Below are 23,993 nucleotides of genomic sequence, written 5' to 3' on the forward strand. Positions count from 1 at the left end.
TGAAAGCCTCACACCTTCTTGATATCAGCACACCTGCAGAACCTGAGGGTCACAGTCCCCTGTGGTCAGCAGGACCAGTAAGAAGAGGAAAACACAGGAAGCCCTGCTGGACCCCCTCTGCTGCCCCCTGTCCCCCCTACCCCCCCAAGGGTCCAAGGCTGCTCTCCATGGAAGATTCCCAACACTTTGGCTGAAATGATGCCAGCACTTGGGCAGGGCTTGGTGTTATTTTTAACACTTGCTCACATAACTCTTTGGATGAATCCTGGGAAGAGCTTGTCACCAAAATAGTACACTGTGGGCACTATTTATACACCCACTGGCAGCACAGCAGGATATGCTAAGGAAGCAAAGCTAGAGCACCCCCTTATCCTCCTCACAGAGACCTAGGGGGACCCTAAAACATAGTTTGTTGTTTGGGCTGGTGCTCAGAAGTAAGCAATCACCTGCAGGAGGCCTGGTATCCTGCTGAGGAGACAGACTCTCATCCATATGGGAGGGAAGCCCAGGTACAGTAAGCTTGGGAAAGATGGATGGCTGTGAGCACATCCCAGCTGCCGTGGACTAAAAAGGGAACAGTTGTGCCTAAACACAGAAAATGCTAATGCCCTCCTATTTTATCTCTCCTTGGCTACTGTGGGGAAATCCAGAAGGGGTAGGGTTTCTCAGTCGTCACCTCTTTTCTCCTATACCACACAGGCAAAGGTGTGCAGTTGTGGGGTCAGGTGAAACTTTAAATGCCAGCAAGGCTCACTAGAAAGAAGGCACCAGACCAACAAGACTGACAGTCCTTCAATCCTAGGGACAGCAGCAGCCTCAGGCCTTTCCATACCAAAACAGTGTGCCCTAAGGAACTGAAGGAAAAACAAAACAAAACAAAACAAAACAAAAACAAATCACCCTTTTGAGACTATCTAGGGAAAGGAAGGCTCTTCCCCTGTCTAATTTTCTGGATTAAAAATAACTTCTTTAGAGCCACTTCTGAGCCTATTGAACTTCCTTGATTTTTGTCTTCCTTGAGTTTCTCCTCCCTCCCACTGTCTCCCAAGACACATCAGACTGCACTCTACTTTCACATCTCCCGCAGAAGCAGGTGACATGACCTGGAGAACATGCACAGGATGCTGGATGAGAACAGAGAAGTTACAGAAGAGAGGACCCCATTCCGGAGCAGAAAAGGGCCCAAAGTTTCATTTCTCCAGTGTGTAGATAAAAATAAAATGTATATATGCATTTTCTTTCCCTGTAAGAGAGGCTACAGTCTGAGCAGCATACTGACTGTTCACAGAGCTACAGAACAATGCAATACAAACCCACTAATTAACACATGCTCTCCAGGCAGGGGTAGGACTGGCCACATTACTTTCAGCAGAACAAATAGAAGGGATCGGCTCCTACCTTGCTAGATACAATCTCCGCAGGACGAGGGCTCAGCTCACCGCAGCTGGAAGCCGAGTGCAGCAGCAATGGCACGAGAGCAGCAGGAAGAATACAGCATGCAGAGCCAGCGATAATCCAGAGCAAAACCAGCTTGTCCCCGTGCCGGCTCAGGGATCAGCGAGCCGTGCTGCAGGGAGTGTCTGCCGGCAGCACCCCTGTTGATGCAGGATGGCGGGCAACAGGCAACATGACAAGGCACTTCTTCCAGACAGGAGCCGGCTGAGGAATTCCTCCTGCTGCCAGCCACCTGCCCCTCCTCCGGCACAGCGGTGCCAGGGTCTCACCCACAGCGCGTGTGGGCAGGGGAGAGGAGCGAGGGCTGCGGGCTGCTGGCAGCGCGAGGGCCAGATTGCTAATGAAAGCCCCAGTGTAAATACAGATGCGCTCTGGAGAGGGTTATGGCAGAAATGCAGCTCGTGTTACAGAGAGCCATTTACAGCAGGCGCAGAGAGCGGGGAGAGCGTGGCGGGGCTGTGCGGGACGGCTCCACTGCCTGCCCACTCGGACAGCGGGCGGGGAGGGCAGCTGCCTGCCAGGGGAAGCCTGGGAAGAAGTGACCAGGAGCAAGGGGAGACACCCCCCCCCCCCCCCCAATTCCACACTCTTCAGCAGCTCCTACAGCTCCATACCCAGTATTTTGCATAGCAGAAATGCAAACCTGTCCAATTTTCCATCCTGCGCCCCAACTCGGACAGCTCCAGCCCCACCTGGGACAAGCCCCAGCCTCACATTTTCTCTGGTGCAAATGCCACAGCAGCCCACCACACCAGGGAGAAAGGCTGACTGGAGCTTCGCTCCATCCATCTGTCAGATCAGCTCATGGTGCAGGAGCCCATTCCCGTTGTCCAGGTCCTCTCCCCGCGTTCATGGGCCCCACATGTTTGACACTTACCCTCTCTCCAGATTTCAGTGTCTTTGGTACCTACTGCTAGAATTCTTTTCCCCTGCCATTTTGGGGTAATTTACAAGCTGAATTGCAGTTGGATTTACACCAAATCTGAAAGACGGGGGATAGGAACTAGGTCAGCAAAGCAGCAAAGTGTCAAAGGGTCTGGGGGCTTTGCCTCTGCTGCACTACAACTGGAACCAGCATCAGAGAGGGTTTGTAGCTTTTAATCAGTGCCCATCAAACAAGCCTTGAAAGACCTTAGGGGAAGGCTGAGAAGGAGCTGTTTCGAGCCATTTCATACCACAGCAGGCACTGCCTCTAAGCCCTGTGTCAGACAGGCATATAGCTCACACAGGTGACCTCTGGGTGAAACCAGTGACAAAGAACAGGGAGTTCATGTGGTTCTGAAGCAAGTGTGGTCTGTTCTGTCAGGACGGGGGGAACCTCCAGCTCAGATGTGTAAACCTCAAGCAGGCCACTTCCCTACTCAGTGCCTCAGTTCCCCCCCCCGCATCCCCTGCCAAAAAAGGGCCACAACACTTACCAAGCTCCTGCAGATGTTGCAAAGTTAACTTCGTCATGGGGTGCTGGCAGCCCATAAACAGGAACGAGCATTCTGCGGGACTCTGTTACCACCCATAAAGTGGAGACTCCTTGTGGTTTTCCTCGACACACAAACTACTGCTCGCAGCTTTCTTCACCCTCACCACAGCAGATACGCTGCAAAGACAGGGATCCCCACTACCCCCAAAAGCAGGTAGTCCCTCTACCAGCTGCGCCCAGACCATCTGCCAGGCAGGAATGCGGTGCACCAGCCCGGCCTCAGCCGAGCTGTCAAAGCAGCGGAAGGGCTGAGGCTGCACTGCTCTGGAATTCCAGAAACGCACAAACACCCGTCAGCCTGCACCAGGAATGACTCCTCCCTGCCCCGGACCAGGCTGAATCACTGGAAATACCAAAACAACGATGAGGTCACGTTCCCAGAGCAAGGAATTGTAGCCAGATATAGATGCGTGGAGAAGTGGGCTAAAAAGGGACGCGGTGTAGGGGCTGGGGGCTCTGGCAGACAGGCACCATGGGCATTTGTCTCGTTTAAAAACAGCCTGATGCTGCCAAGAGACGTTTTTCTTCTCTGCAGGGAGAGGGCAATGGGCTTTAAACCCTTCATCCATCCCATCGAAAGAGGCACAAACATTCTAATGCTTCTGAGTGTGTAGTTTGGGGTTCAAGGAACAAGGCAGAAGTAAAATTATGATACTAAGTCTAGTGTTCCCAAAATTTCACTATGATACCACATTCAGGCTTAAGCAGTGAGGCAAGCTGAATGGCAGACAAAAATCATATGCCCATTACTGTTTTTTGCTTTTGCTATAGCCTCAGCCAGTTTCCACAAAAGACAACTCAAAGAATCCAGAAGCATTGATTTGGTGAGTTTTCAAAAGGATTAGCAGCAAATAACAGTGGCTCCTACTACTGCTCCTAAAATCAGTATTGAAGGCATTCCATTATGAGCAAACAAGACTTTTCAAAGTTGTGCAGTTCCAGACTTTCACAGTTCTCAGTGCAGGGACACTGGAGACATTTTGCTATTTAGACTGTGAAGGAAATTGCAACACAGGACTTGGAAAGGATAAAGGAATTCACAGTAGAATTTGCAATAGCCTGCTCTTTCCCCTTTCCGTAGGACGAGACATTTCGATGGATAACACCACCACCCACAGTCATGTGAATAAGAGGCTCTAACAGTCCAGATTTTGTTCCATCAGGACATAAATCATATCCTAACCAGAATTCAAGGGGAAACAAAGACAGGTTTGGATAGCTAATGCCAGGCATCTCGCCTGCCTAGCAGAGCAGTAATCATTGGACTGGCACACCCTGTGAGCCAGTGGGCAACGCCTACATCAGTCCCCTTCTCCTGACAGTCCTCCCAGATTTGCTAATAAAAGTGATAAGAAAATCTGTGGTGACCTGTGTGTATCTTCCACAAGAGAGCCATCAGACCAGAAGTGCTCAAAACCAAATCAGTTCATTTTTGCCCCACCGCTTCAGCACGTTCTGGTAACCAGAACCACCTTATTGGGTTACTCCAAGAATTCTTCTGATCTAGTGCCCTACCCCCAACATTTTGGCATTGGCATATACAAATCACAGAGTATGGAGTGATTTCTCCTAAAAACACATTCTTCCAGCCTGCAACAATCAGGAACTTCTGGAGCTGGAGGTCGCACACTGACAATCACATTTCACAGACACTGAAACACATCTCTGCCATTGAGGTGTCTGGTTCCTTTTGGAATCTGTGTGTATTTTCAGTCTTCATGCCATCTCGTAGCAACATGTTCTACAAATCAACTGTGTTGAAAGAGGACTTCCTTAACCTCCAGTCTAATAAATAATTTTGCTGGATGTGCTTCCTCTGTGCTGTGAGAATTAGCAAAGTTTATTAAAGGTCATTCCTTACTCAACTTCTCCCTGCTGAACACTACATTATAGGCCTTTACTCTTTGTCACTGTCACCTACTTTTCCTTGTTTAATCTCTCTTCCTACAGAAGCTTAATCATCCCCATTCCACTTTTCTCTATCATGTCCAGGTCTATGTCACTCTTTTTGAGACAGTGACCAGCTGGTATGTGGAACTCAAGATACAGGCACAACATGACTGAATACCTATTATAAAAGAATACAGACCAGCATTTTTTGTTTTCGGTGTGAGTTCTACCTTTTTTGGCTACAGCTGAGCATTGAGCTGATATGCGCAGATAATAATTCACAGTGACTCCAAAGGGCTTGTTATGGGTAGTGAGAAACTGTTCACAAATCACTGTTATATGTGGCATTTTATCAGCATGAAATCTCATTTTCTGTTGTATCATGCTAAAGTTCTGCAAGATACACCTGTAATTCTTCAGGCAGTTTTCAAACCAACCACCCTGACTACCTTAGAATCGTCAGAAAAATTAAAGTCCTCACTACATCTTCCAAACCATAGCTAGATGTGTTTCACAGCGTGTGTTTCACAGGGATCCCTGCAGGATCAGGCACTGCAGGTACCTGATGCCCTGTAAAGCATAGCATTTGACAAGGCGTGCTCCAAGCACACTGACCAGGAATGCTCTGTTTGAGTGGATATCCCACAGTGGACTGTGGAGCTCTAATGCTCGTGATGTGCAGCTGAACTCACGCTGACACAGGCCATGCACAGGCAGACGTACTCCAAAGCTTTGCCAGGCACAGTCTCAGTGCTGTGTATATGGCAGCACAACCGTAACAGCAGCAGGATGGCCACATTCCACATCCTGTTGCTGGAATGAGATTTGCAGCACACCAAATCTGCACTCACGGATGTGTGTCTGAACAAATGTCCTGCCCTGGCATTCAAGGAGGATCCTGGTGCAGTTTGAACCAGCCATTGTGAAATCAGCTAACTTGAACTTCCTCTTGTGAAGGCAGCCAAGAGCAGTTTTGGATGTCCCCTGGATGTGTTCAAGAACAGGCTGGATGGGGCCCTGAGCAACCTGATCTACTGGGTGGCATTCCTGCCCACCATGGAGGGGTTGAAACTAGATAATCTTTTAGGTCCTTTCCAACCCAAACCATTCTGTGGTTCCTGGTCACCAGGAACCTGTTAAGAAAATAAAGCTTTAATTGTAAATATGATTCAGTGCCATCATCATTCTGCCAAGGATTCCTAAAAGAACCTGTCATTGTTGGGTGACAGTCCCACCCACGGCTCCATGGAGGACTCAGTTGGAAGTGCAGAGTCCAGGGCAATGCTGAAGGACCACAAAGATGCTCAGCAAACACTGACCCCAGGCACAATGGAAGTGAATTGTGGAAACCATGATTCCCAGTCCAGGCAAGCACACAAAAGAATGAGGAGGAGGAGAAACTATTGGCTTCAGATGAGCAGAAGGTATCAGTACCAAAACCTTAATCAGGCTTTATGTTCCAGAATCAAAGGGACAGAGACCTAGAGCCAACAAACCTCTGAAAACTCTGCTATGTGTCCAGGGCTTGGTGAAGGACTTAACTGGGAATTAAGTGTTTCGTGGAATGCAGATTACATAAATCCAGAGAGAACTGGGGTAGCCAGCCCCCCTGAATATCTGGGAGGGACACAACAAGCAGAAAACCTCCTCACAACCAAGTTTAACCTGAAGCACGCTGAGCTGTAAAACCAGAAGGATCTAATGCCTGGCCCAGCTTCAGCAGAGCTTTCCACAGGAAAAAGCATCAGGCACCTACAACTACACACAGTATCTTCATTTCATATATTCCCAGTTCAAAGCCCGGGGATGGAGTGGGGAAGGGTGAAGGAGCACTTCTTCTATCCCTCACCTGTTTCATGCAAAATATTGCCCACAATCGCAGAAGGAAGACAGATATGAGGTTTTAGTGAACCATAACCCTTATGTAATATCCTGGTCTGGGATATTACATCTTCCAGCTGACCTTAAAAAAAACAAAATATATATTCCTGTGTATCACCCAATGACACTGCCCAGTCAATAGCTCTACAGACCCACCCAAAAGGCAAAACAACCAAGCCACTGACTAGAGAAAACTGAGGATACCAGGCATCCTGCACAGGAAAATGTGTCAGACAGCATCTGCTGTCACAGCAAAAACTGAACCAGAAGCAGAACTGCGGGCAGAATACTGTGCAGCCATAAACCAGGCTTGCACCTTCTGAATATTCTATGAATCCTTATCCACAGCCTGAAGGTTTCTGAGGGACGACTGCCAGGAGGTAAGGAAGCCTCTGAAGCAGCTGCTCTAGGTGCTGCTGTCTAAGCCCAAAGGATGCAAACCCACTGCTGCCAGCAAAAGGTCACCAGACTGGAACCTTGCCCAGCAGCTTCTATGAAGCACACAAACTAGCAGACTTTCAGACTGCAATTTTTCAACATGAGAGTACAAATTAGTTTTCTAAATACAGACCTGTACTCTTCATGGAATGAATGGCCTGGATGCCCGCAGGGCTGATGGAGGTAGCACTTGATGACACAAAAGACTTCAGTTTAAAATCCAGGGCAGCTACTGACTCCCTGAGTCACCTTGGTGTGCATACTTCAGGCCCTGGCTCCCTGGTGAACGAGGAGATGCTGAACCTCCCTGCCTCTCAGGGGAGGAAGAATGCAATAAAGCTTAAAAGATCTCAGGATCTCTGCCATAAATCCCCAAATTAGGGGAGGCAAGCGGGGTTGTTCATTACATAAAAAAGCCAGGCTTCTTTTAAGTGCCTAATTCGGATGTGGAAGCAGGATGCAGCCAGTAACAAAAACATTGGCCTTCCCTGGAGACACAGCACTCAGATCAGATGGCGCTGTGTTTGTGGGCTGATGCGCGGGGATAGCACCTACAGGTCTGCCCCAGCTTTGCTCTCAGGTCTGGGAACAGCACTGTACACAACCAGCTCGGCAGCACAGCCCTCACCAGGGCACACACAGCTCCCCCAAAGCCAGGCACGATGCTTCCACCAGAGAATCTACAAAAAGCCAGCGGTTGGATCATATGTTTTCCTAATTCAGAGGAAGCCTGGCCCAGCTCCTGCATCCCACAACATCTCCTGGTGTTGGGGAGGGGGATGGTTTGGAAAAGGCCAGATCCATTTATAGCTGAAAAGTCTGGCAGAGGGCTCAGCTCCGTGTGGAAAAGCAGGAGCTGACAGCTCAGTACAGCCAGCTCCACCCAGCTGGAGAGGCAGGCTGGAGAAAGAGACAGGGGGTATGGAAACCGCTTCCCTTGAAGCTGCGAGGAGCAGGAGAGAGAGAGAGGTGGCTTCTCGACATTGCCAGGAAGAGAAAAAACTCTCTGCCTTCTAAGTGAATTACAAAAAGTAGGGCTGCAGAAGACTAGCTCTGGAAAACCCAAGGAGTAGCTGAGCTGCAGATATGGCCAGAAGCACTTCAGAGGTCAAGCCCAGGCTGCTGTGCCCTTCTGCTGAGCCCTCCATCACATGAGCCCTGCAGCAGCACAGACCCCTATCACAGGGATGGGGACAGAGATGTCTGGGAGCTGAGGCTGGGAACTCAGCCCCCCGCATGCCCCCCCACTTATTACCAGGACAAATGACAGCTCCTCACTCCAGCATAGTTACATCAACCAACACATAAGCAGATGCAGCAAAAAGCCCTTGCCAGCCCTCATGGAAAAAGCTTGCCCCTGAGGACAAGGCACCAGTTTAAAGCATCAACATGCGCAGACTTATGCTGTGATGACTTCAGCTCCACCCCGTGTTGTCAGGCATGAGACAGTGAGAGAGGAGAGGTATTTACATAGCTAACCCAATTTAGCTAACAATTGTGCATATTCACAATAAAATTAGGAAAAACAACCACTGAAGCTGTGTTGGGGATCACTGAGATGATGATGCCATAAGAAAAGCAAATACTGCCTAGGCAATTCATTGAAATACCAGAGCTATTGTACAGGCATGATAACAAAGCATCACGCACAAAAAAAAAAAATCTGGTCAGCCGCATTTAAAAATTGTAAACTCAAACGAACAGGTGCAGAAAGGCCCTGAGAGAAACAGAAAACCTATCAAACAAGAAGAAACTTAAGAACCTGGCTTGTTTAGCCTAGCCAAATGTAGGCAGAGAGAGGATAGGATTGCTGTCTAAATATATCACAGGAGACAAACAAAACTGCTGGAGCAAAAGGATAATGTTGGCACGACAACAAGAGAATAAATGCACTGTGAACACATTTAGGTTGAAAATTAGAGGGGGAAAAAATCAACCATCAGAACAGGAAGCTTTCCAGCTGGAATGGCTGGGTTTAGGATGAAGTTTATCAGTGGTCTGATGGGGTTACAGGATACAGTGCTTATGCCCACAGATATCTTTATGCTCCTATTTTTGTTCCATCTAGTAATTAGCATGGGGCACTAATGAGATGTCTCCTTTCATCCAAAAGACCTTGCTGAGGATCACTCCACTTGGAGAACCCAGGGCAAGGAATAAAGTGCTCCTCTGCCCTCCCATTTCCTAAGAGCTGCTCACGCATAATGACTTCCAGGCTACAGGACAGTGGGAAAGAGTTGCATGGATGCATACTGATTCAGGGAGAGCTACCAGGCAGCACAGAAAGAATGCGAGTGTTGCAGTTAGCAATGGAAAACACCCTTGAGGTGTCTCTGCCTGAAAGCTCCTGATGCCCCACAGTATTAGGGGCAGAGGTTGCTCTGTGTCATCCTGTGGATTTAGGGGAGAGAGAAGATGTTCTCGGCTCTCCTCTGATACAGTGTAACCATATTATCACGGGCTATCAAAGAATCACAGAATGGTTTGGGTTGGAAGGAACTGTAGAGATCATCTTGTTCCAAACCCCCTGCCAAGGGCAGAGACACCTTCCACCACACCAGGTTGCTCAGAGCTCCATCCAGCCTGGCCTTGAACATTTCCAGGGATGGGGCATCCACAGCTTCTCTGGGCGACCTATTCCAGAGCCTCACCACCATCAAAACATAATCATTCTCGATCCCTAAATTGCAGCCCAGCGGAGTGGCAAGTACAGGCACAACAGCAGACCAGAGTTCAAACTATAAATATTTATATGATGGAATCATGCGGATAAAATAGTAGGGAGTGAAAACAAAATCCAAACCCTATTTCAGGAATTAATTTTTTTGACCTATCATAAAAATGAGGGCTTCATAAAAACCTACAGATTATCGATTTTAGACATCGCACAGAGATGATGACACAAGGTTTCCCCCTTCTCCTGGGGACCAAGCAGAGCACTGCGCACATGAGAAATACAGACCACCCCTCGTCCACGGACAAGCCCCCATTCCCCCGCCCCCGCCCCGCCGTCCCTTACCGATCGCCCGCATCGCTCCGCTGTTTACAGCCGGTTGACGGGGCGGGCTCTCGACGCTGCCCGCCCCCACTGTGTCCTCCGCCTAAGGATGTCTGACGTTTCCTTTAAGTTTCCTCTTAAAACATCCCAGCTAGGATGGAAAATTTTGGGAATTTGAGCGTTTCCCGCATCAGGATACCGGATGAAAAAAGCATTGTCGTCTCAGATCCGTCGTCCCGCAGACCATCCTCCCGCTTTATGAGGTCCAGGAGTTACCATGCACTTCTGGTTATAAACTGCTCAGATCAATTATCAGAGTGCCAGGGAATCTATCATCCCAATATTCTCTTTTTATTTAAAAAAACACAAAACCAAAACCAATTATATTACAAAATCAGGAGTGATGTAGAACAGACATCACTGCCAGCTGATGTGTTTCAAATGCTGATTGTGTCAAACTACAGAAATAATTGTATCTGGTGCAAGCTCACCAACAGCTTTATTATCCCCTGCATGTCGTATCCAACATTTTCAAATCCCCTTTTAGCCAGGAGGTGAGTGCTTTGCACGTAAACCATGTGAGAAGAGAGGCACAGTGTCAGAGTTTCCTTGCTCTGTCAACACAAGGTCTGCCTCTGCTGCTCTGCAATATATTCTGCTGCATCACATGCTAGGAACAGCTTTGATAGGACTCTCAGACCACAGACCAGTCTGGGTATCATGGGGATGTCTGTTTATCTGCACAAATTCTCCTTTTTCCTCTAACCCTAGGGAGGCTGACTGTGAAAGACATAATCCTCATCAGAAAGCTGTGATTGTCTCTGCAAAGTGAATGGTAAATCAGAGGGAGGCGACAAGCACTCACTATCACAGCGGTTTCCTCAGCCAGAGTGCAGACTCTCACTTTACTTAAGTGTCTCCTTGCAGGGGAGATCACCAGATTAGAATTTGCTCCCTCCCTAGCAAGCAGCTCCTGGACACTGAAGCCTAGATCCAGTCTCAGCTCCAGTTTTGCGCTGGCCATGCTGAAATTTAATACCACAGTTTGCAACAAGCCTCCCCGAGCAGCAGGTGCAACAGACTGGGGCTTTTTCTGTGCTCAGTTAAACCCAGGGAGATGAAACATTCCATTAAGAGTTTAAACAATCTGCTGAAACTGTGACCACAGGCAGCAAGGTGTTCCATGCTGACCAGATGAAATGGGGGCATAGCTGGCCTGTTGCCATCATAGGTTGCCATCCCTGACAGCTCAGAAGCTCATGGCAGAGAGCTCCCCATAAATATCAGAGGATTCCTGCACAAAAAAAAATCAATTCAAAACAAGAAAGGAGTCTAAAATTGTATGAAGGAGCTGAAAAAAAACCCCAACAAACCAAAAAAATCCCAACCCACAAGTTGCTTAGTCCTCTGCACAAAAAAAAGCTGCATTTAGACAGCTCAGCAGTGCTGGCAGGACAAACTCTCACGCTGCCACGCTGGCCTTCCACCCAGTAACCTTGCTGATCATGGAGCTGGTGAAACAAAACAGTGAGCAAATCCCACTTCCTCAAGATCACCATGGTTCTGGCTGCATCTGTGCATTTTAGGTCCCTCTGCTGGTAGTCAGACTGGTAGGCTTTTCAGCTCTCTGTCACCCATGTTTGACAGACAACCCATTCCCAAATAAAATGTGAGCCAGCACAGACCAGAGAAACACTGCAGCAGCTCTTAAGGCCTCACTGAGTTCCTCTGAATCTTGACCAAACTGCTCATCATGGAGGGTGAGGGAGCCACCAGGGAACTTCATCCCTTACACTGAAACACAGCATCAGTGGGGTAAAGGCTATTTCAGGTGCTAGCCATGAAATAGCATTTCTGCTTTCAATACTGCTTGTGTAATCACCATCAAGCCAGATGCATGTGCATCTCAGTCTGTTATGGTGGCAGAGACACCTGAAGCTGGCAGCTCAGCGGAGCCCTAACCATGGCATGGGCTTCTCAGGGCCAGATTTTATTATTTGGTCCATATGGGAGTCTGAGCATCTTCTGCTCTTTTATTTTAAGTTTAAATTAAGTGGCTGGTGCCCAGTTACAAAACTTGAGAGGGCTCTGAGGACAATGATCTTTTACAGGAGCAGATTTGCAATGGAGATAAAACAGCGCAGGCTGAGGAGTGTCAACTCCTTGTCCCTTGACCAAGTAAGGGTTTGTCTGAGCTTGCAGCAGTTCCCGATCACAGGTGTGGGATTAGGGTGCTCTTTGGGCACTGGCCATCTCCTGAGAAAGTGGATTACAGTCAAAAGGCTACACGATTACATGTATTACAAAGATTGTGGATTTGGGGTTTGTGTGGCTGGACCTAAGGCACACCTGGGGTCAATACTGTCACCCCAGTAATACGGTCCAGAGTGGATTCATGAAGAGAAACAAAGGCACAAGAATGAGAAAGGCATTGCCAATTCAGCCTTTCTCTCAGACTGGACTTCTCTTTGCTCTGAGGTATGTAGTTAAAGGGAGGGAAAAAATAGCATTATGAGCAATCTTGGGGAGTGGATATGCCTCCTGCAGCACATTCTCTCTTGTTCCATGGAGGCCCTCTGGGATACCATACAACTCCTGCCCACCTTCCCCAGCAGCAGCATGCATCTTTGGAAAAGAAGCTGGAATCAAAAGATACATATGGGTGACAGGAAAGGCCCAAGTCCTTGATTTGGTAGCCTGGAAGGCAGAACTCTGGGCAGCCACTGGCTCGGTCCTCTCCTGACAGCCCTTTACTTTGGTTTGCTTTGCTATTTTTTTTGGGGGGGGGGGGGGGGGGGGAAGTATTGTCCTTTTCTTTTTTTTTTTCTTTTTTTCTTTCATTCCTTTTTTTTTTTTTTTTTTTTTTACAATCCTTTGTGTTTATATTTGTCACTGTTTGGTGAAAATGTTCCTGTTGTGGCGAAAGGTGATTTTGGCCGCATGTTTCTGCCGGACATAATGAGTGCTCCAAAGCCGTGCTGATGAGAGAAGGCGTAGCCAGAGCGCCGGGTGCTGGTCCGACGCAGCCGTCTCTTGGGTGAGGGCGGAGGGGGCCGCTTCTTGGCTTCCTTGATCTTGAGCAGGACCTGAAATGAGAAAATAAGGTGGAAAAAGTGCAAAGTGCATCGTTATTCACAAGCACAGTAGAAGAGGAGCAGAGAAAGGGAAACAAAAGCAGCGATCCAAGGCCAAAAGTGACTGACAAAAGGGGGCGACGGCAGGAGGGGAGGCAGAACGGCGGCTGAACTGGCAGCACAGGGCGGCAGCCTGGTAAAAGGAAAAAGGAATCTTACTCTAAAAGGCATTAATGGGAGTGTCATCCGTAAGTCATGGGAGGGAATGATTTCCGTGTATTGTTCTTCGCAGCTCTGTAATGCCCCGGCTGGGGTATTACTGCAGCTCTTCAAGGCACTCAAATCACCCAAAATGTGAAAGTCATCTTGACCATAGTCAAAAGTCCAGAAAACAAATGAGGAAACATTTAAGAATTGGCATATTTAATATGAAAAACAGACTACTAAAGGGGATTTCTGATATGTAAAAGCTTTTTGTGATGAGAATGATTATTGTCATAGAATTATAGAATCATGAAGTGTTTTAGGTTGGAAGGGACTTTGAGGACCGTTATCATTCCAATCCCCCTGCCACTAGACCAAGTTGATCAACACGCCATGCAGCCTAGCCTTGAACACGTACTGGGATTGATAGATTCTTGTACTCCTTGCCAGAAGGGAAATAAATATGGCACTTTATTTGCAGGTCGTGGGCTTTCTGCTCCCAAGTGGCCACTGAGTTAATCTGTGGTTAAGCACCTTTTCAGAAAGAGGTTGTCTAATGCAGGAGGCTGGTATTGAGTGCCTGTGGCTCAGCAGAATCCCCAGCTGCTGGACTCCTGTGCTTCTTGCTTGGCCCAACGGCAGCGATAGTTACTTGGCCCCTCTAAACATCGGGTCTATTTACTGCCAGCTGGGCAAGTCCACACAGCAGGAAACCCAAATACTCCTCTCCTGTGACCATTCACTTCCAGAGGAGGCAGAAAAGTAATATTGTGCTAGAGAGAGAGAGATGCCTGACCCTAGCACTGAAGCTGGAATTCTGGGTGACAGCTGTTTGACTTCTACTCAACTGAGGGGTAAACTCAGCCTGGTTTTACACCCCTGAACTGCCTCTTTATCCCAAGTACCTCCCTACCTAGAACTCTTCACTAGCACCCACCTACCCTCTCTGCAAGGGCTGAGAATTCCCCTAACTCCTTCTAAAGTCCTGGAGAACCTGAGGAGCTCCACAGACATCCCGAGGATGACCAGGCACGGCAGTCAACTGTGGTGCATGCCCTTGGTGCTGTGCTCTGACACTGGTTCCTGGCAGCTCGGTGCAGGGAGATAAAGGAAGCACGAGGTGGCAGTAGCACTCAGTAGATGCTCCTGTTTGGAAGCGAGCCTGAGGAGCTCTGTGCAGGCTGCTGTTCTTGGCTGCAGTGGGCTATGAGCTCTCTGCCCATTCTATCACTCCCAGCCTCTCCTTGCCCTACTGCCCTCATCTTCATATTCCCGGGGATGGGAAGGCATCTGGTTTCAGAGGGGGCATGTAAGCATTGGCTACAAAAGAAGTATATTCTGAAATCAAAAAAATCCCCACCAAACATGTCTACCCGGGTGGAGGGTGGAAGGCTGTGGTCTGCCAGGCTAAAAACTGCACAGCAGCACGGCAGGAGAAACACACCACTCCTTTGCCACTGAGCCACAGTGCTTAAACCCTGCACCTAAAAATAGTGCAGCTTTCCTGCCTCAGAGCATTCTAATCCACATCTAAATAATCTCAGCCTTGGTCCCAGCTGCAGATGGTTTGAACTGTGCCAAAACCCAAATTCAATCCTCCTTCTCAGGGGAGTAGGGAACAGACGGATAATGGCACTTGCACAGACAGAGACACACACTCCAAGCGATGCCAAGCCCACGGCAGGATTTCTGGTTTAATAAGGTATCTCCTTACTTTATCACTGGGTGTTGGCTTTAACTGAGTCTTCAAGAATCGAAAGCCAACCACAGGCAGCACGCAGAGGGTGATGCTGAGGAAGATTGCTAGCCACACATTCGGTTGGCTGAGGGTGTTTCGAGCCGTACCTGAAAAACAAAAGCATGATTAAAACAGTAAAAGCAGCACCTCTTGTTCACCTGAACCTTTTGCTCTCCGATTTCAAAGAACTTGACAAACAGACCAAAATATATGGCAGACACCATCTCCAACAGTGAAATTCACTGGCTGTAGAGGGGACAGCAATGCCAGTGTCACTGTCACGAGCAAAGAAAAATTACATATCCAGACACAGTTGCAGCAACAACCCAGGGATACAATGATGTCAGAGTAATCTCTTTAGAAAGAGTCAAATCACTGCAAAGGATTCATATGAATGTTCAGGAGACCTTCATCAGAAGTCCAGCCCTCCCACCTTTTGCCAGGACTCTACTGCAAAAGGAGGAATACTACTTTGTTACTTTCCAGTACCATTTCCTGAAGCATATGGAATACTACTCTGACTGCACAGCAGACAATGGGAATCACAGCCCTTTATGAGAGAAGCATGTGTTGCTCTGGGTATCTGCACAGACAGTGTAGCCTAATGGGTATATTGGCAGAACTACTGCCATGTACTGGTGTGTCACTGACACCTTCTTTGAAACCAAAGTGCTCACTTCTGGCTTCTCCAAAATTGAATGAATATAAGATAGAACAAACAGTCTGCAAAACTCTCAATACAGACTTAATGATGCTGTTGTTGGCAGTAAAGTTGCTGAATATTTTCTTTCCAGTTGGCCAAATTCTGCTGTAATACAATTCCACTGAAATTAAAGTAAACAAGTTGTCTCAGTCCAGACTAGAAACACTTTTCTTAAAAATTACCTTATTGTCTCACAGCACTATGGCTAGTTTAACAACACAGTAATGAGAGGGCAGCAGATAGTGATATTCCTGGCAAGTGAGTTAGAATCACCATGGAATCATAAAAGTTGGAAGTGATCTTCAAGATCATCCAATCCAACCATTCACCTGTTTTTGGAAACTGAACAGGCACGCTGTCTTCTCTCACTCAGCATTTTTAACAGTAAAAGTCATCTCACAATGGATGTGATCATCTGTTTGAAAAATATGTTGCAACAACTGACCTGCATCTCAGATAGTTCTAAATTGGCTTAAGGCCCTTGCTATTGCAGTGAAGGTAGGCAGAACAAGTTTTACTGAAGAAGTCATCCAAAAATAAAGGCATTGATCAATTAAAAAATCTGAGACTTGGAACACAAAGTTTGGGGATTTTGGAAGTAGAGGCTTATAACAATGTTGTATCAATATTGGCTATGGATGCACAGAGCTATTTAAAACATCCAAATTCACTAATCTTACCTGTTTCTTCTGGTCAGAGTCTCAGGAGGTAGATTCATTTTTATGTTAGCCATCATTTTTTGCATGTGCTCAGAAATCTGTTATGTAGAGTAACTACAAAGACCTGGTCATCACTGGAATGTTTTTGGTTTTGTTGTTGTTGGGAATTTGCCATTTAACCTGGCAGAAGGCTCACCTTAATCACATGGCATTTTTCTCATGTCTAACTGGATGTTGTACTTCTATGCTTTCCTATGCCAAAATGTTAACTTATTTACAAGGAAGACACATCCTTCTGACAATAACATGCTTCTAGATATCTGTAAGAATTGGACACCTGCAGAAGAGCAGCATAAAATGTTCCAGCCAGCTCTGTAGGTTTATTTAAAGGACCATTCCTGTTATGGGAATGTCCATTCTTACACAAGGAAGTGAACGTGGCACACATTCACCTGGATGGACTGGATTCCAAATAAGTATTCCCAATCACACTCAGAAATATCCTGGCATTTCTTGTAGAAAGGGCAGTCAATCTATTCTGAAATATACTTAGAAATACTCCGCAGATTTAAGCCCTGCAGTATGTCCGTTTTGAGTGCAATCCAGATTTGTCCCAGGGCTTACCAACGAAGGGAAAGGAGGCTGTGAAGATCAGATACATGCCATCACTATACATGGTGAAGGTGATAGCAAAATAAACAGAAAGGCTTCCCCAGATGAAGAACTGGTTCACAACTGTCCAGTAAGAGGTGTCCAAGCCAATCTGAAAGAAGGGAAAAATACAGCCATTGTCAGTGCCTTCATTATTTAGCAGATCTGTACTGAACACAGCTCGTCCTATATTTTGTACATCTCCCCCTAAGACTCATTCAAGTCTCAAGAACTAACAAGTCACAAATCATAGGATGCTGGGAAACCATTCAAGGCAAGCATTACTACATTTATCCTGCTATTGCCCTCTTCTCAAGCATTCATCAGTGGACAGTACTGAAGACAGGATGTCAAGATACCTTAAAGACCATCTAATTTCAACCCCTGCCATGGCACTTTGCATTAGACCAAATTGCTCCAAGCCCCATCCAAACTGGCCTTAAACACTCCCAGGGATGGGGCATCTATAATTTCTCCAGGCAACCTGTCCCAGTGCCTCACAGTAAAGGATTTCTTCCTAATATCCAATCTAAACCTACTCTCACTGTAAAGCCAATACCTGTTGTCCTATCACCACATGCCCTCAGAAAAAGTCCCTCTCCAGCTTTCTTGTGGGCCCCCTTTAAGTATTGGAAGGCCACAATGAGATCTCCTTGGAGCTTTTTCTTCTCAAGACTGAACAACCCCAACACTCAGCCTGTCTTTACAGAGAGGTGCTCCAGCCCTCTGATCATCTTCATGGCCCTGCTCTGGACTTGCTCCAACAGGTTTACCACCTCCTTATGCTGGGGGCCCCAGAGCTGGACACAGCAAGTTAAAATAAGCCCTGCTTATTCCCCACCCCTAAGCTGTGATCTGATATTGGATGATAAGCAAAGAAGTCTACAAGACCTCAGACAGCAGAAACCATTATCTAGGGAAGCATGATTGACTAGTTTTCTTTTAAGAAATCTCTCTCATCCTGATAGTATCATCTGAGTTTTCTACCACCCAGGTCTCAGCTATTTCTTCCAATGAATACAGGCCTAGCATCTGCGTCATGCATGGCCCAGGCTCCACAGACAGCTCCATAATGGAGAACCTACAAATAACTGATAGCAGACAGTCAGTCCTGTGCTTCAAATCCTTCCCATAACACTAGAACAAGTCCTTATCTATTCCCTGCCTTAACTGATTTGTCGGCTATGATTGCAAACTTCCCAAGGCAAAGACTCTGCTTTTCTGTCACCCTGATCTTTCATAACATATAAATCTCCTTTTCTGTTGAACTGAGGAGACTAATGAGGCATCAAGAGACTTTTTTTGTTTTTGCAAGAATGCAAGATACAGCAGCAAATACAATGCTATCAAGACCCCAAGTGGCCCTCCAGATGCTGCCATCATGAAACAGAAACTAATTCCTAAAAATATTACCTGGGATGCCTTACCTGTACAGACACAACAATCAGTAAGCAGGTCTGGGCCATCAGAGCAAAGGACTGGTAGTCAGCAATGGCCTTCCCATCACTCCTCATTGTATTGTACATGGCCCCATAGGGGATGAAGAAGAGGATGAGGGAACTGTAGATCCCTTGCAACATGCATTTGACAAACACCACTTTGTTAAAATAGAGGTTTTGCTGGCCAGGCACATACAGCTGAGGAAACAGCATGCTCCAACGATCATCCACATCCTGAAAGCAGTGAGGAGAGGGTCAGATTTGCTGGCAGCTACCCAGCTGAGCAGATAGACCACTTAGGACTGCCGTGTCCCTTTGACATGCATTTCCATGAGAAAAGGCTTAGCACACAACTCATTCAGTTGTGCTTACTACCATGGTACATGCCAAAGTCACCTAGGCATACTTTCCATGTTGCATTTCATCTTTCTTGTGCTGAAAAAAATTGACAGCTGATGAAAGAAAAATAATAAAGCAGACTGTATGGTCTGCTCTCCAGAGAGTTGACTGGAAGCTAAGGTTTGGAAAATACTTCCCCAGGGTCAACACACAGGCAAGGTTCTCTTATTTGCATCTCTTAAGTGTCCAGAGCTGAACACTGGGAATCACTGCAGAGTAGCCAGTTCCTACTTATTTAACTTGTAGGAACAGCTTTATTGCTCCTGTGTCTTGTCAAACAATAACAGTGAGGCAGAAATGTGTGTGTGAAATTACCACAGAAAAAACTCTCTAGAAAGGCTGAACCTGGAAAATCTGGCTTCAAAGATCTAGCTAATTAATCGTTGTGTCTGGTCATTAGAAAGTCACTTGTCAGGCTTCAGGAACACAGCTAGTAGGATATGACTACTTCACCGGAGTGTTGCAATGGCAGCTTGTACTGTAGGCAGCAGCCTAACCCAAAAGTCTCATTACACAGTAAAATCCACAGATCAAATCAGGATAATCATAAAATTATAGATATCTCAAGTTGGAAGAGACTCATAAGGATCAGCAAGTCCAACTCCTCATTCCTCACAAGATTACCTAAACCTAAATCATATGACTAGGAAGGAATACACCATCTCCCTTGTGCATCCTTCTTTTTGTGGTCTAAGTTCTCACTGGGAGGACATCATTTCAGGGGTTACCACAGTATCTAGCCAAAAGATCATCTGTTTTTGCTTCATGGGACCAGTTCAAAGCACCTGGAGATAAAATCTCTATTAAAAAAAAAATCCCAAAAATGGTGACAAAAACAGTACCTGATCAAAGAGACTCATTCCTAGCACTGGAAGGGAGGTATACACCAAATTGTAAAGTGTAATGAACCACTCATCATAGACAGTCTGGAAAAAAAACGTAACAGACATAAAGTTAGCAAAACACTGTCTTTTCAATTTCTTTGAAAGTATATGCAATTAAATGCTGCAACACCTTGGTTTGAGATGTTACTAAGACAAAGTTACTAAGATGACTCAAGCTTAGCATTCCTAAACAGGGGAGGGATCACGTTATACCAGCCCAGTTTGCACAGCACCCACTGCTGGCTGCAGCCAGAGCAGGATCCCTCTGCACCACCCTGCACCCCCAGCCCCTGACTATCTGCACTCCCCATGTCTGGGTTTGGTTGGAGGCTGGTTTGCCTGGAACAAAGTCCATTTTTTTCACTGTAGATGTGCTCCTCTTCCAAGCTGCTGACACACGCAGGCATCTCAGGGTTAAACTGCTCGTTCCAAATATGCGAACAGGGCAAGCATAGGTCTTGCAAGATCTGCACCAAACTGTAACCTGTGTCATCAGCTGATGGTTGTAATCACTTTTGAATACCCTGCAAGTTGTATGTGCTTCATAAAGCACCTAAGTGGCAGGGAAGGTTTATACTGGATATTAGGAAAAAATTCTTCACCGAAAGGGTGGTCAGTGTTCAAAACACGTGTGGATGAGGAATTTGGGTACATGGTTTAGTGGTGAACGTGGCAGTGTTGGGTTAATGGTTGAGAGGTCTTTTCCAACCTTAATGATTCTATGATTCTGTACATCTTCAGGCATCTGTCCTCCACCAGCAGCACAATGAATGCAGCAATATCTGCTTTATACCTATATGGCTGAAGAAGACAGACTTGAGTCCATTCAGTGAGGTAGGAGGAATGGCTTAGTTTATTTCCTTGTAAAATGTTTCCAGATACTCTGTTTGAAAGCTCTAGACAGAATCACAGAGTGGTTTTGGTTGGAAGGGACCTGTAAAGGGACCCTGCAATCAGCAGGGCCATGCTCAACTAGACTAGGTTACTTAGAGCCCTGTCCAACCTGACCTTGAATGTTTCCAGGAATGGGACATCCACCATCTCTCTGGACAACCTGTGTGTTTTACCACCTTCTTTGTAAAAAGCTTCTTCCTTGTATCTAACCTATGTTTAGTTTAAAACCATTACCCTTTGTCCTATCGCAATAGGCTCTGCTAAGAAGTTCCTCTCCGACTCTCTTGTAGCCCCTTAGCTACTGGAAGGTGCTCAAAATTCTCCCCAGAGCCTTCTCATCTCCCAGCTGAACCACCCCAGCTCTCTCAGCCTGTCTTCACAGGAGAGGTGCTGCCCTCTGATTATCTTAGTGGCCCTGAAAAAACAAAAGCTGGACCTACCTGTGCTGAGAAGCCAGAGAAGAAGCCATACCAGAAATGCACTAAGGTGAAGGCAAAATTCTTATAGAAGAAGTATTTGAGGAACTTGCACATGCGGATGTAGGACCACCGGCCATGGACCAAGAGCAGGCGCTGCAGGTAACGGAACTGAGCAAAGGAGAAGTCACTGGACAAGACCGCCTGCATCCCCTCCTGGCCACTGATACCAACCCCAATGTGGGCAGCTGCAACAAGAAGGTTATTGATCACGTCATTACACCGAGAGTTTTGATTACCCCGTTTTTAAAATCAGTTCCCTGCACTGGAGCACTGTGTTAATTCCCTCGCAGCCTTCATAAAAAGTCATATGCAAAGCCATTTAAAAAAAAAAAAATAGCCTTGGAGCACTAATTCTTTCAGCAGCACCATGATTTTGGCTGGGTGATACATTTACCATAACCGGGATTTTATTATTTGAATGAAATTCTAGGTTCAGTGACAATTTATGTTTTGTTTCTGAGCGCTTTCCAACAGCAGGAATGCTGTTGTTCATAAAAGCTGCTGTTATGAAAAAATAAATTTAATTTATATTGACATGTGACTTACTTTTTACATGCATGCACATCCTTCCAGTAGCCTTAAAACATCACCCCAGACAAGCAAAATGTTCAAACCATTTTCAGATTTCTCAGACACTGTGCTACAAGGCGGACTGTAGCCTTTTTATATTTCCTGGGCTTTATTAGTTCAATCAAATAATTAGATAGAAGAGTCACTTCTTTTTTAATGGTAACTTGGGTTTATTAAACATGGACATAAGTTTAACGTGACAGCTAATTATACAGCTTTAACTAATGAGAACAATCTTGATGGCTGGAGGTTGGTTACATTCAAAGGTTTCCACGGAACAGCGACTTGATAAAATCCCAAAGTCTCAGTCCTCTTGGTGGGGGGAGTGGGTTAGTTTCTAATTATCATGTACACTTTAACTTTTCTTCGCCTTTCTTTGCTGACTGCCTGACTTATCTCCCTTGAAGCTCTCTACTTAGCCTTTTCTTTCTTAATTAAAAAGCTCCAGTTAATCAATTCGTGCAAATTAACACAAGAAAGATTAGCAATAGGCCTTCTGAATAATCTTAATTTAATTATACCTAGATAGGGGATTTTTTTCATAAATTCACTGAGGTAATGCAGCATCAAATGATGCTCAAGGATGAAAGCGCCTGGAAGCCCGTCATTTATAACTCAAGGGAGATAATTAACAAACAGCCCTAACACAATGAAATGTTAACAACCCCCCCATAACATTATATAGACTATTTACAGGCAGAAGGATTTTCTTTCTGCTTTGCAGTCAGGCCCTCTATGAAACAAACTTGTTTGTTATACATATTGCCCTTGTGATGGTGGCCATGCAGACACACAGATGGACACATCACAGCCTGGGCAGGCTTTTCATAGAATCATAGAATCATTTAGGTTGGAAAAGACCTATAAGATCATCAAGTCCAAGCATTTTGTCTGTTCTAAGATAGAAACAGAGAAACAGACACTTAGTGTAACTTTGGCTTCCTGCTGTCCAGTGTGACCTAGAAGGCAGGAGACATGAGTAACCTGTAGTGAGAGTGCTCTGTAGAGACCTGCCAAAATCTGGGACACAGCCACTTGGTTCCTCAAAGAGGGTGGTACAGGAGGCACTCAGACACATGTTCTGCTGCTGGCCCACCTCAGACAGAAAATACACCAGCGAGTCAATCTGCCAGAGCATATCACTCACTTTTGATCATGCTGACATCGTTAGCGCCGTCTCCAATTGCCAGGGTCACAGCCTTCTTGTACTTCTTCACCAGCTCCACCACCTGGGCCTTCTGCAGGGGAGTCACCCGGCAGCAGATCACCACTTTGCACATACAGGCAGTTCTCACTAGCTCCAGCTCTAGATTCCCTTCCAGTGCATAAGCCTGAAAAGGAGTAAAGGGAGTGGTCAGGTCAGACAGGCAGCATCTCCTGGCTCATAAAGAGAATGCAGCAAGGTGGAAATGAGAACTGAAATAGTTTTTCCATTCAGCAGAAGGTAGGTATGGGATATCCCAAGCGAATCCATCCATTCAGGCACAGGGAGCGTCCACACCACACATCATGCCACACAGTTTGCACCTTGGGTATGCCACACCTGGATTTGCACCACAGATGGACATGCACAACAGCTGCTCTGGCTGATGCAACCTGGTAGAGTGGCATGTCAAACACCAGGAGCACTAAATTAATGAAGCTGCTGCAGGGCCCGAGACAACCTGGTGTATCTCCATGCAAGAGAGTTTCTGCTCATCCCACTTGGATTATTATTTAAGCTCTGCGAGATCTGTGGTATAAATGGGAAAGACTTCAATTTAGGAGTGCTTAATTAAAAAAAAACAGAACATGAAAAATATTAAGCTCAGGTGAGCATGACAAAGCAAAACACAAAGCTAGGGAGAAGGCTGCTTTGCTCTGAGTGCTGACCTTTTAAATCAGTCAGCTGTGTTATTTCTGTTCAGGAAGCACAGAGATAATTGGATGTCTGGTCACCCCTCCAGCTCTCTGTGAGGAGGAGGGAGCAGAGTTATCCTTTCTTATTTCTTTCAGATCATGCTTTTTGGTTCAGTTCTTTGTTGTCTCTTTTTAGCAGACATGCACGGCAGGAATCTACAGGGTTCACTCCTCCTCAGAGCCATTACAACAGGTCCACTGCTCTTTCTGCATAAGGCACACAGTCCATAGGCCATATATCCTTTCTTCTTGAAACAGAGC

General features: G+C 46.4%; 2 protein-coding genes across 13 annotated transcripts in view; both read right to left on the bottom strand.

Moving 5' to 3' along the window:
- The window catches only part of RUSC2 (RUN and SH3 domain containing 2), a 60,295-nt gene extending 47,504 nt beyond the window's left edge, over window positions 1-12,791 (bottom strand). For 4 of the 7 annotated variants that reach the window (XM_051804600.1, XM_051804593.1, XM_051804597.1 and 1 more), the window contains exon 1: window positions 1,399-1,988. The gene's annotated coding sequence lies outside the window, so the exon portion shown is untranslated. Of the gene's footprint in view, window positions 1-1,398; window positions 1,989-2,873; window positions 3,215-10,160 lie in introns of those variants that run through there. The other 3 variants (XM_051804596.1, XM_051804594.1, XM_051804599.1) reach the window with 3 other exon arrangements.
- Window positions 12,792-12,925: 134 nt separating this feature from the next.
- Window positions 12,926-23,993, bottom strand: part of LOC127478637 (phospholipid-transporting ATPase FetA-like) — a 91,264-nt gene continuing 80,196 nt past the window's right edge. For all 6 annotated transcript variants that reach the window (XM_051804605.1, XM_051804607.1, XM_051804602.1 and 3 more), the window contains 7 exons: window positions 22,981-23,164; window positions 21,225-21,448; window positions 19,849-19,932; window positions 18,596-18,841; window positions 17,142-17,280; window positions 15,132-15,262; window positions 12,926-13,225 (listed from right to left, as the gene is read on the bottom strand). In XM_051804605.1, the coding sequence (XP_051660565.1) occupies window positions 13,004-13,225; window positions 15,132-15,262; window positions 17,142-17,280; window positions 18,596-18,841; window positions 19,849-19,932; window positions 21,225-21,448; window positions 22,981-23,164 (1,230 nt within the window). In that variant the 3' untranslated portion in view covers window positions 12,926-13,003. The remainder of the gene's footprint in view (window positions 13,226-15,131; window positions 15,263-17,141; window positions 17,281-18,595; window positions 18,842-19,848; window positions 19,933-21,224; window positions 21,449-22,980; window positions 23,165-23,993) is intronic.

Source organism: Manacus candei, unplaced genomic scaffold, assembly GCF_025592945.1.
Source record: "Manacus candei isolate 608988 ecotype Guabito, Panama unplaced genomic scaffold, ASM2559294v1 h1tg000061l, whole genome shotgun sequence".
NCBI lineage: Eukaryota > Metazoa > Chordata > Aves > Passeriformes > Pipridae > Manacus > Manacus candei.